General features: G+C 35.3%; 1 protein-coding gene across 4 annotated transcripts in view; it reads left to right on the top strand.

Moving 5' to 3' along the window:
* The window catches only part of LOC106884332 (glycine receptor subunit alpha-2), a 206,315-nt gene that overhangs the window by 165,650 nt on the left and 26,801 nt on the right, over positions 1 to 13,864 (top strand). For all 4 annotated transcript variants that reach the window (XM_052972553.1, XM_052972554.1, XM_052972552.1 and 1 more), the window contains 2 exons: positions 7,516 to 7,739; positions 13,509 to 13,591. In XM_052972553.1, coding sequence (XP_052828513.1) covers positions 7,516 to 7,739; positions 13,509 to 13,591 — 307 coding nt within the window. The remainder of the gene's footprint in view (positions 1 to 7,515; positions 7,740 to 13,508; positions 13,592 to 13,864) is intronic.

Here is a 13,864-nt window from a genome sequence, read left to right as displayed (position 1 = left end):
TTTTATTCAAGTATTTTTATCTAGTTTTATATAGTTATATGTATTTTTATGAGTTCAGTCCCCTTGCTCACACAACATCGATGAGGAACGAAATTTTCAAGAAAAAAAAAAAGACAACTCTTTATAATTATTGGCAGCATAAATGATAAAAGGAAAAAATGAAATTATTCAAAATAGACGCCAAAAATATATTTGTTATTATTTTATGAATAAAATATTTTTATGACTAAAAAGTGTGCAGAATATATCCGGCAATGCTTCTCTCCCTTGCAAAAAATACAGAAAAGCCAATGAAAATTAGCTCACAATTCGATCTTTAGACATGTGGCTCTCAAGCGGGGTCCACATGGGGCCCGGGAGTCTTTTGACGCAAGTAAAATTGGGGATCTACAATAGTATTTTATGGGCCCATGAAAATTTAGGTTTAAGCTTTGTTTATTGCAAGGACCAGGTTCTACCGACAACGTATGCATGCATGCACTTGGCTGTTTGTTGTTCTACAATTTCAAGCAACGCTTCATCTTCCACAACAGAAAATCTACGTGGTTTTGGTTTGTTTTCGAGTTTGGTGTCACCTTCCTTGGACTGTCTGAACCAGTTTTAAACCGCAGCGACAGTTGCTGGGGCTTTTACGTCGTTAATTTATTCTGCTGCTGCCCTCACTCTCAGTGCCCCCCCGCCCCCTAATGAGTACTTTTATTAGCTACAGCGTGTGAAGACATTCGATAAGACAGCCGCTTTATTCTTGGTTGATTCCCATACGGAACTCACAAGCTCCTGAATGGTGACAAATGAGCGCAAAGTCTTCGACCTTCGGTGAACAGCTTAAACTCAAAATCCTGCTACTGACTGTCTTTCGCTTGTTCGCGACATAATTTCATTACTGCAGACAATTGGCTTCTATCCCCACCCAGCAGCGACCCCCACCAACACACTGTGTTCTCATCTATCATCAGACTAAAGGGCGGGGGTTGTTTTGATTTTTACACTGCTATACACACACACGCACACACACACACACTTCTCTTCTTCTAATTCGCACTGTGCGCACGTACCTGTGTCTCCCTACGTAGACATACATAATACACACACACACATCGTGCCCATTCTGTTTGCTTCATGTTTATATGATACTTCTGCATTAAAGATATTTGAAAAAAGTATTTCAAAATATAGTTTTCAAAAATATATATATCAATTTTTTATTAAGGATTTCCACAAAAGGTATTAATGCTTCTTTATCACGGAACAGACGATGGAATGGGGTAACTTGTAAATATATTATCATGATTTATTATAGTTCATATTTCTATTGAGCTTGCGGAGCTAATACGTTTCAATTTCTTGTTACTCTTTCTTGTGCGATAAAAATCTTTTCCCATAATCATATTTTATATAATTTTTAAAAACATATATCGTAATAATTATATTAAAAGTTAAAAACCATTTATTTAGCCTGCTATGAAATATATGAAGGTACGGTTGGTGGGGAATGTTGCAAAGACAGAGTGTTTTCTGCTATCTACCTTTACCTAATGGATTATTTTAGATTTTTCGAGGCAGATTAAAATCGTTTTATAGTTTTAATAATTTTATAAAAATTTTACTACGGAAATTATTGCCAAGTTATATATCGTATTTAATTTTCGTACTCGATTTTGACAAATACCAGATGATGATATAAATTGATAATTGCTCGTGACAATTTGTAGTGTTTGTATGTGTGTGTGTGTTTATGTGGGTGTGTGTATGTGTGTGTGTGTGTGTGTGTGTGTGTGTGTGTGTGTGTGTGTGTGTGTGTGTGTGTGTGTGTGTAAGAGTTTAAAATTGTGTGTAGCTCTAGAGTTAGAGAAAAAGATGGCGCAGAACGCTTACATATAGAAAGTAGAAAATTAGTTTTACATATATTCTATCTATTTATCTGTCTGTCTGTCTGTCTATATCTTCGTCTATCTATCTACCTGTCTGTCTGTCTGTCTATCTATCTATCTCTATATCTATCTGTCTGGTTTGTCTGTCCCTCTGTCTGTCTGTCTGTTTGTCTGTTTGTCCATCCATCCATTCATCCATACATCCATTCGTGTATGTGCGTACACTTATGTATGTGTATCGGTGTTTGCGTGCGTGCGTGCGCGCGTGTGTGTGTGCGTGTTTGTGTTTAAAAATGCGGCTCTAGTATCATGGAAACGATCCGTGGTTGGTCTTTGCGAAACCTGAATGGTAAACGTTATTAGTAATGGCGAGGATGGAGTTTATGATAATTTTAGTAATGACAATGACGGCGATGATAACGATGATGATGATGATGATAATGATGATGATGAGGAGGAGGAGGAGGAGGGTGAGGAGGCAGAAAAGTAGACAGAGGAGGATCCTCGTGAAAGTGCGGATTATTCGAATAATAATAATAATAAAAATAATATCTGTTATCTTGGTTTATATATGTTCATAATTTTTTGATTGAAAATAAAAATTGTTTTCGTTTTTCTAAAATTCAAATACCAAAGATTTTCAGTGATTCTTAGCCATGAGAATATTTCCAAAACAGCTTTTATTTCTTAAATATAAAAAATTCAAATTAAAAAGTGAACATAAGCAAAAATTAGAAACTGCAATCGAATTTAAATATTCCACAAAAAGAAGAAACAACAAAACGTGAAGAAAAAACATATAAAAAAAATCAATGACATAAAACTGGAATATTTAGAAAATATATTTATTAAAAAAAGCAAAATAGTAAAGAAACAAAAATCATTTTAAAATACGACTAACGAAAATGCCACTCGTTGGAATTAACAAAATGGTGTATTTAGGATGGTTAAATCGTGTCCAGTCCAATATCAATTTTAAGTTGTAGAATATAAGTTTGGATTTGGGATTTTGAGCGGATATAATATAATCTTTGAATTGGAAATATTTGAAGGAATCTTTATCGAGAGATTCTTTATCGAGAGAATAGTTTTCTGATAGAGTTTTGGGTGATTGTCCTATGATGATCATCACGAATATTTGTTTTACAAATTTCGAACGGAAAACGCGCGCACACGCACACAAACACAGACACACATGCGCATACATATGTACATATATATATATATGAATACATAGCTACATATATACGCATGCATATACCCATGCACATATATACATATGTATGTATGTATGTATGTATGTATGTATGCATGTATACATTTATGCATGTATGCATATCAGCCCAAATTATAAATTACAGAAAATTATAAAAATCAGATACAGAGCATTTCTCTGTTTCTTTCTCTCTCATTTTTCATTCCACGCTTTATCATCATCATCATCGTCATCATCATCATCATTTCGTTTTTCTTTCGTAAACATGCCAACATCACTAAAATCCAGTTTATTTTTTGTTCTTTGTCTCGTTTAGAAGCAGAAACATTCGTTGGGGGATTTTTATTTGTTTAAAGGAATTCACGAGAATCTTTAACGCAATCTATCATAAAAACTAGTCAACATGACAAAAGAAAAATTCGATTCGCTTTTATTTACTTTTCTCTTAAGCATAAGAAGAAAAAGATCATTAAATTTAAATCCTTTTCTGCTGGTAGTTAAGATTTGCTAAAAATCATCATTATTTGTTATTTATATATTTTTAGAAGTAGGATGCTGTCGATGAAGAACATTAAGGGAGGGCTAAGTCGATGCTGGTTACACATGATCCCGTTGAAACTAAGGATTCTCTACGCGAGTCCTTAGTTTCACGTAGATTCTCACATAATCCGCTAGAAATATTTATGGTAGGACTCTTTTACTCCACAAACCCTAACAAACATACCAGTGTCTTTTTTTTATCGTTAGGTCTTATCTATTTAATCCCATGACTGAACCCGGAACCATGTGTTTGGTAAGCAAGCTACATACCACATACCCACTCATGCACATATATATGTGTGCGTGTGTGCCTGTGTGTGTACATGTGTGCGTGTGTGCCTCTGTGTGTGTGTGCCTGTGTATGTGTGTGTACCTTTGTGTGGTGCACCTGTGTGTGTGTGTGTGTGTGTGCCTGTGTATGTGTGTGTTCCTGCGTGTTCCTGTGCGTGAAATACCGCTAAGCATTGCGACCAGCGTGCTAACGATTCTGCCAACATATAAAATCGTTGGCAAGCCGGACGAAAAGCTTAGCAGTATTTATTCCGGCTTTACATTCTAAGTTCCAATATTGCCGTGGTCGATACTTTGCGTTTCATTATTCCGGGGCCGATAAAATAATTACCAGTCCACTCGCACCCTGCTCCAAAATTTCAGGCCTTGGCCCAGTAGTAGAAAGCGCAGCTTAGTGGTCAGGGCATTCGGCAAATGATCTTCAGGTCATGTGCTCGATAACCAGGCGAGTGATGGACATTTCCTTTCATTTTACTATCCCTCTACTCGTCTATGGACTATATAAACTGAACACTAACTGGTAAGAGTAAAACACATTCCAGACATTTTAAAACTTTGAAACTTTAGAAAGTTAGACTTTGAAATTCGATAAAGGAATTTCGATTGATGTTTAGAGACAGAGACAGGCTTTGCTTTGCCGAAAGGAAAGACACCAATACATACATCAAAGCATGGTCACAGTTATATATATATATATATATATATATATATATATATATGCACGCACACTCATACACATACATGTCAACTACACGTACTCACTCACTTTGTCCTTCCTCTCTACCGCTCTCACTCTAAATATATATATATACATATCAGCCGAAACGTTGTGTTAACAACAAACAAGATGAGGACGAATATCCGTCAGATGCAAATAATCTAAATAATGTAAATAATGTACATAATTCCCCATCTTTTAAATATAGAACTGTATTGTCGAAGGATAAAGATCTGCATCATGAAACTGGATGAACCTAGAAACACATTTGTTATTAATATTTTCAAACCAGCTTATTACAGTGCTTATCTCATTCCATTATTATTGCCGCGTTTCTTCCTAATTTTATTTTTCAATTTTGCTGAAAATGTTTTGCTGATTAGTCTTATATTTCTAATTTACTTGGATATACTGATCTACGTCGGGGATTTATGTCAACAGTCTCCTTGAATTTTTTATATGTGAGACTGGGAAGACAAATTAATTTATTGTCTAATTTTAATTTCTGAGCTCCATTTTTGTTTTTGTTTCAATGCTTGTCTATCTGTAACTATGGTCGATTTTCTAATTTATAAAAGTCACTGTTTATATAATATGTTTGACTTCATTCAGGTTAGTAATTCTTACACAGAAAATAATTGTATTATCTGATTATTTAGAATTTTTCATATGGAAGCAATTTTTTTCTGAAAGGTAATAATGTTCATGGGGGAGATAATATTGATAGTTAAATCTTGGGTACGGTTCTGAAAGATGCTGCATCCTTAATCTTTCTGGAGACATTTACGTATCTTAAACGTCCATAGCATTTTGAAAAGAAGCCTTCCAGCATGGCGCTCAGCTACTTTTTTAAGTACATTGTTTAATTGTCAATGTTATAAGGATCCAAAATTTGAAACTTCAGTTCTTGTTCATTGAATTTGTTATTCAATATGGCTCTGAAATATAGCGTTTTACTGTCCGAGAAATTACTGTTATATAAAAGAATTTACATAAAAATACTCGGAATACAAACAAAGAAGTGTATTCGGTGGCATAATCCTCGTCACATTAGAACATGATAAGCATAGCCTCATTCTGAAAACAAACCTCAATTTTCACCGGTGCAAATTTTGCATCTGTTTGTCATCTGGTAACTTCCATTCAACGTTAATACCGGTGCTAAGCGCTATATACAGTTTGACCAAGTCATGTTCTTTTCAGCGTATCTGAATAACGAAATACTAATGAAGTAATGTCATTGAATCAACGCCATGCCATTCCTATGTATTTTCTAATGTTACGTTTGGTAGAAATGGCTTCAATACTACGCGAATCTAGAGCGAAAATTCATTGACATTTCTGCGCATGCACATTGCCGCAAGCAGATATTTGGCATGCGCATAATAATATTTTTCATATTAGGAGTACAGGCAGCTGACTTTTTATGAGTAGTTCTGATTAAAGAATTTCATGTGGCGACAGTGAATTGATAAATTTTATGTAGCCTGGCTAGAGAATATTTAATGCTGTTTAACAAAAATGAATGTGTGTACCACATGGCGTCTCGGGGTCCGACATTTGTTGGAGATAAGTCAGGGTTTAGAATGTGCGTAATTTTGTTCCAGAATACGCTATTATTAAAGGTTTGTATATCTGAGGGCAGCCGGAGAGTATTTTACTTATGTTGCTAACTAGGTTGTTAAAGGTTATAGAATGGTGGCAAATATTAAAATGGGTTTGATACTAGCTTAAAGTGTATGGTTTATATTTGTTTGTATAAATTGAGACGGCGCGCAGGAAGTTTACTTCCTAGACGTCACTCACAACGGTCTTTCTTTTACATCATCCAATATCTCATTCATGTTTTTTTTTTGTTTTTGTTTTTTTTTACCCTTCAGTGTGATTTGAAATACTTCTATCAGCCCGAGCGGCTGCGTAGACATTCTTTCGTTGCCTGCTAGCAATAATGATTTGGAGAAATAGGGTCGTCGAATAATTGAGTTTCTGTGTCTGATTACTTTTTACCGATGGGAATAGAGACCAGGAGATGAAAAAATTTAAAACAAACAAGGCGAAGTATTTTGCCCATCAATTTACTGATTCCAGTACCTGCTGATCACTTTTTGATATATAATTTTATTTTAAACTTTGCCAGAAACGATGGAGACAAGAACAGACCAGTAATTTGTTAGCAATTATTCTCTTGCTTTCGGGAGGCTGAGACGTAACATTGATTTCAACAAGATTTGAACACATGAAGTAAATGGGTAGAAATGTTTGCTAGGTTATTTCTCCGCCTGAAAATTGATATTGCTGAACTATTAACAAATTCTAATTCATCTCTTATTTAAATACAAGATTAGGAATTTACGTTTTATGGCACAGACGATAAGATTTGATCTATCATATGGCTCGTATTTATTCTATCAAATCCGGTTACATGAAAATAATCTAAAAATTTTGAAAAATTCTCACACTTTATTAAAAGGGAAACCAAAAATTGAACAAGGAAAAACACTACTACAATATAACAAATCCTCAACTGTTTGTTTGAAACAGTGATTCACAACCGGGGTCTGTGTTGCCCTTGGGGTCCACATAAGATTTTGCTATTAAATTTTTTGTGCAATAAACTGGTAATAATTCTACAGTACACAAAAAAATATTTTAACAATATTTTTATACATTTTCTAATATTTAATTATAAAAATATGTGATATTTTTACACACCGATAGGCTATGAGTGTCCAACCGAGTAAAACTGGATAAAAGGGGCCCATAAGTAAAAACTGGTTGGGAACCACTGATCTAAACTCTCCCAAATCTGTATTAAATAATAGCAAGGTTTTGAAACCTAAACCGACCAGTAATATTTATTTATTATTTCTTCCTTTTAGGACTTCTCAATGAATTTTATCATTACACAAAAATGGAATGATCCCAGGTTAAAATTTTCCACGGGTACAGATGAAAATCTGGAACTGGATACAAAGTTTATGGATAGAATCTGGGTACCGGATTTATATTTTGCCAATGAAAAGGAAGCAAACTTCCACAATATCACTGTACCAAACCGTATGATGCATCTTCATGCTGATGGCACTGTTCAATACAGAGTAAGGTAAGAACAGCAAATACAGAATATCGCAAAAACAAAGCAATCATATCTCATATAAACCTAAAAGATTTTTTCGGTGGTGTATTCATAATATTTAATCAATAATATCTATCTATCTATCTATCTATCTATCTATCTATCTATCTATCTATCTGTCTGTCTGTCTGTCTGTCTGTCTGTCTCTCTCTCTCTCTCTCTCTCTTTCTCTCTCTCTCTCTCTCTCTCTCTCTCTCTCTCTCTCTCTCTCTCTCTCTCTCTCTCTATATATATATATATATATATATATATGCATGTATACAAGTATGAATATATGAATATATTGTGTGTATGTATATAAGCGCGTGCACCTTTGTATGTATATGTGCATATGTATATGTATATATGCATGTATGTGTATATCTAAGGTAAAAAGACGTCCTCTGTAAGAATTTATTTTCTTCGAAAGAAACTGCAATACAACGCAATTAAAAATTATCCTTTCCTGACGTATATTTATTGTTTTTCGTCATTTAATTATAATTTCAAATTTTGAGAAATGATCATTTTTGTTCTTGTCTTCTTTGTCATATTCTATTCCATTTCTCTCCTTGTTACCTCCTCTTAATTTTCTTTACCAATCTTTGACTTTTATTAAAATATTGTGTAAAAACATCTTTTTCATTAAAATTTATTATATTAGTGCATTCTTTAAGTAATATGATCGTGTAATTTATCACTTTTAAATCGATCGATTTTAAACAGGATGACGCTATCAAAATGGAATTATTACCTGTCAGCTTTCGAGAAATAAATGATGTTTTTGTCCTTCAAGTTAAACCACTACATTCCCTTAGTTAATATACATTTCTGTTACAATCTCGAAAGAAGGACAGAACCGGGGAAAATAGCTAGTTTTATAAACCAGCGAAACTGCTTCCACGTGGTCACATGGCTCGCAAGAAATAGAGACTAAATCTCCATCAAACCATGCCCGATTATTTTCTGCAAATGTAGGTTACGAAGACGAGGGTTCCAATTGATCTGATTAATGGAACAGCCTGCTGATAGATTTAACGTGCAAGTGGTTGAGTACACCACAGACACATGTACACTTAACGTAGCTCTCATAGATATTCAGCTTGACAGAGAGTGTGACATGGCTGGAGTTTTGGAATACAGGTGTTACTCATTTTTGCCAGCTGCGTGGACAGGAGCAACATGAAATAAGGTGTATTGGTCAAAGACAAAACGTGTTGCCAGGAATCGATGAGGGTTCCATTGGATCCAATCAACGGAACAGCCAGCTCGTGAAATTAGCGTTCAAGTGGCTGAACCCTGGACAGACACTTGTACCATTAACTTCGTTCTCAAGGAGATTCAGTGTGACACAGAGTGTGACAAGGCTGGCTCTTTGAAATAAAGGAGCAACACATTTTTGCCAGTTGAGTGGCCGAGAGAAACATGAAATAAAATATCATGCACAAGGACACGCCGGTAATTGAACTCACGTCCTTACGATCATGAGCCGAATACCCTAACCAATAAGCCACGTGTCTTCACCCAAATACCACTGAACATTATAACATTACCAAGGCATCTTGATATTATAGAAAATCTTGTTAAAGCCAGTCTAGCTACACACCGTTACGATAACAGTCGCTCATTAAGCAATATTAGTTATTCTGCAAGTACAAAATCACAAAAAGGATGTTCTTTTAAGGCGCTTAAACTGAAATTTTATATTAGATCTTCGAAGTAAATTTGATGTCAAGACCTTGTGGAACCAATATGTCTTTAGCCGCCGTAATCCAGAATTTATAATACAAATTAAAAGTCGCATGATTAAAAACAATAGCAGCGTTATTAAAAGGAATGGTTACAAACCACTTCACAAAAATCCTACTTCAACTATTGATTATGAAATATTGGAGATGGAGGATTATAAACACTTTTTTTTTAATCTCTAGACAACAAATGATTTTATTTCAGAAAAATATATACTTTTAAATAATTAGGAAACTGGTTCTTAGATTCAAATATAATCTCTCTCTTTCACTCTCTCTCTCTCTCTCTCTCTCTCTTTCTCTCTCTCTCTTTCGCATTCATATATGTATATGTGTATGTGGGTGTGTGTGTGTGTGTTTACTTTTAGATAGATATATTATCCAGGCATTATAGCTCTGAATTATGTTCCCGGTTACGGCTAACCGAATCGATTAGTACTAAACGTTTATGACTACTAGTTGTCACTCACGCTGTAGATTCCTTCGACGGCTAATTCCGTGTTCACTTCACTGGATGGTAATATTGTCTGCAGATATATACAAGCATACATACATACATGCATATATATATATGTACGCACAGATGGAAACACACACACATATACATATATACATACATATATATATACATAAATATGTGTGTGTGTGTGTGTGTGTGTGTGTGTGTGTGTGTAATGTAGATAATTAATTGGTTGTATATATAAACAGATGGGCTACTTATTTCTCTGAGATTGGTCAAATGGTGTAGACACTCTCACACACGCACACATACGTCACACATACACACATAATCACACACAGATATGCGAATTATAGATATTTTAATAATCAGTACAAAGTCATAATTCCGTCTGTCTTCTCTCATTCATATGCATAAGTCACATCAGTATTTTAGTCAACACATTTCTACCTTTAGGACACTTCATTTCGTATTCCCTTTCGTACGCGATTCATTTCTATAACATCATCACTTACTTGTCAACTTGGAATTATATAAAATAAAGAAAAAAGCAGAAGACATCTTAATATATTTAATGGAAAATACAAGATACAGACTAAACTGTTAATCTCTTCTGAATTTGACTGATATTTTGCGATGATAATATTAATCCCACTGGTTCAGGCGGTGAGCTGGCAGAATCGTTAGCACGCCGGGCGAAATGCTTAGCGGTATTTCGGGGCCGATAAATTAAGTATCAGGTACGCACTGGGGTCGATGTAATCGACTTAATCCCTTTATCTGTCCTTATTTGTCCCCTCTATGTTTAACCCCTTGAGGGCAATAAAGAAATAAATATTAATCTCACTGGTTAAGTCAGCGAGCTGGCAGAATTGTTAGAACGCCGGATAAAATATTTAGCGCCATTTCGTCCGTCTTTATGTTCCGAGTATAAATTCTGCCGTGGTCGACTTTGCCTTTAATCCTTTCAGGGTCAAAAAGGTTAAAGTTGAGTCCCTGGGTCAATGGGAACGACTTACTCCTCCCCAGAAATTACTGGCCTTGTGCCAAAATTTCAAACCAATATCAGTACAGGTCGACTTTACTTTACATCCTATAGTGGTTTTGTAAAATAAGTACCAGTTGTGTTGCTGGGGTTGATGTTGCTGTCAAAAACTAGTCCGACAATCAAAGCCGAAGACAGAGGGAAAAGGTCTAACTTACAATTAAATGATATTTTTCTTCCAGTTGTATATTTAAGAGATGAGGAATTATGTAAATTATTTACTTTATTTATATTTGATGGATATTTTGTCCTCATCTTGTTTGTTGTTAAGATACAAAAGATATGCGGCCCATATGACATCAGGACAGTATTCAGGAATATCATTTAATTGTAAGTTTTATACGGAGTTAATAGCCATAACAAAGTCCAGCCGTCTCGAACTTGTGTCCACCGACATTATTTCGCTCCTGTCGTTTAGCATAAAGAAATGCTCTCCAGTTATTCACTGTTCCAATGGCTCACGGATGGAAACTACATCGCATTATGGAGTCGCTTAACAATTAAGCCAATTAGGTTAATGAGAACTGAATGGCTGTTCAGTTGAAAGCTCATCACACAAACACACAAACAACAATTACCAACACACACACACATATATGTCCACGTAAATGCATGCAATCACATACCCAAGCACACACTTATATTAGCCTTGCACGTCTATAAATGCTTGGTGCATTCAGGACGGTTGAGGTGCCCAAGGGAACATAATGACCAGCTAAATAACGTAACGTGTTTTATTTGGGTTTCTGTAGGCTTTGGTCGTCTCGTTCAACTTTTCATTGGTTTTCTTCACCTTTAAACACCTTCTAAAAATCTGTGTTTTATTTGTTTTTCTGTAGGCTTTGGTCGTCTCGTTCAACTTTTCATTGGTTTTCTTCACCTTTAAACACCTTCTAAAAATCGATAGAAAAACCAACATCAACGTAATAGTAGAGCGACCAGCAATACAGTAAAAGAGAAATCAAGTGTTATAGTCGAATCGCTCAGATTTGAAACTTCCCCTCACAGTTATTGACTTTGTACTTAAACCAACATTTTCAGATCACAGTGTGTAGCTAAATAATCGCAGCGCCTCGCCCACACTTGCTGAATACACTTCCAAAATATCTATAAACATAATATTTATGCGTCAAAAGAGTTAAACGTTGTGGGTTTTGTATTAATAATAATATTATTATTAGTCTTGTTGTTGTTGTTGTTGTTGTTGTCGTCATTGTTGTTGTTGTTGTTCTTCTTCTTATTATCAAGGCGCCGAACTGATAGAAACGTTAGCACGCCGAGCAAAATGATTAGCAGCATTTCGTCCGTCTTTACGCTCTGAGTTCAAATTCTGCCGAGGTCGACTTTGCCTCTCATTCTTTCGGGTCCGATAAATTAAGTACCAGTTAAGTACTGGGATCGATGTAATCGACCCCCTCCCCCAAATTCCAGGTCTTGTGTACCTATAGTAAAAAAGGATTATTATTATTATTATTATTATTATTCGTAGTAGTAGTAGTAGTAGTAGTAGTAGTAGTAGTAGTAGTAGTAGTAGTAGTAGTAGCAGCAGCAGCAGTAGTTGTTGTTGTTGTGTTCACAGCTGTTGTTGTTTAGAACAAGGCCAACACTGACCGATCAGATCTATTTTCAAAAACGTTCCACTCACCATAATTCCGTTTTTCTAATGCGACCTTTCTCTATATAACGATGAGATCCAATTAATATGAGATTTAACTACTATTTTCAGTACGTAAAGTTACTGCATGTCGTGTATTCTCTCAGTCAATTTGTTAATTGCTAGGAGGGACACCGTATTTAGTTTTGCTGACATAATACTCTACGAAGTATGTTAAATATTTATAAGTTAAAACTGATCTACTCCGTGTTAGCAGTGCGTTGTTTTCATTTTTCAAAGTAGGTCCCTACAGATTTATCTGCGTAGAATTTAGAGCCACACTGAAAGCTACGATGTTTCGTATCCGAATTTATTTAGGAGTTCGTATGAGAATTTAATCATAGCTAGAAAGGCACAGTCCTCTCTTGGATTCGGGAGCCCCGTTCCACCCGCATCACTTACTTGGTAACATTGGAGCTATGCGCGTCGTTAAATATTTGTTTAAATGTCCATGCCTTAAATCTGCATCGATCTTTTCTTAGTTTTACTGTTTTTCTGATTTCATGACATCATCATAATCGTCGTTGTCATCATCGTCAACAGATTCATCATTATGTTCATCATCATCATCATCATCATCATCATCATCATTGTTATCATCGTCATCGTCGTCGTCGTCGTCATCATCATCATCATCATCATCATCATCATCATCATTAGCATCGTCATTACCATTGTAATCATCGTGATTTTTACTATCCACCCCCTTCTCCTCATCACCACCAACAACAAAAACAACAACAACATCCATAAGCGGTAGCGCTTAAGTTTGTCGATTTAATCTTGCGAAAACCATGCTAACGCCACATGTGACATGTAAAAAGAGTAATTTTTCTTCTTTACTTTCCAGATTAACTATGACAGCTACATGTCCGATGAAACTGGAAAAGTTCCCACTTGATATACAAACTTGCTCGATATTTATAAAAAGCTGTAAGTCTTGACATTTCTTTTGTTTTTCTTAGTTTTTTTTTAGTTTTCTTTATGCTTGTTTATTTTGTTTCTTCTCTCCTTCACCAACCCCTCCCCCTTCTCCCGAACACCCCTCTCCCTTCTCCCGAACACCCCTCCCCCGCTACCGGTAACATAACTGGAACTTTGCCTAATTCTCTCTAATTGCTTGTAATATCATACGTTTCAATATGTTGCCTTTTTTCTTCTTTCTCTATCTCACTCTATATGCATGTATATATATGTGTATATATA

This window comes from Octopus bimaculoides, chromosome 13 (genome assembly GCF_001194135.2).
Source record: "Octopus bimaculoides isolate UCB-OBI-ISO-001 chromosome 13, ASM119413v2, whole genome shotgun sequence".
Taxonomy (NCBI): domain Eukaryota; kingdom Metazoa; phylum Mollusca; class Cephalopoda; order Octopoda; family Octopodidae; genus Octopus; species Octopus bimaculoides.
The sequence above is the reverse complement of the archived record's forward strand: the minus strand, read 5'-3'. Positions and strand labels throughout refer to the sequence as shown.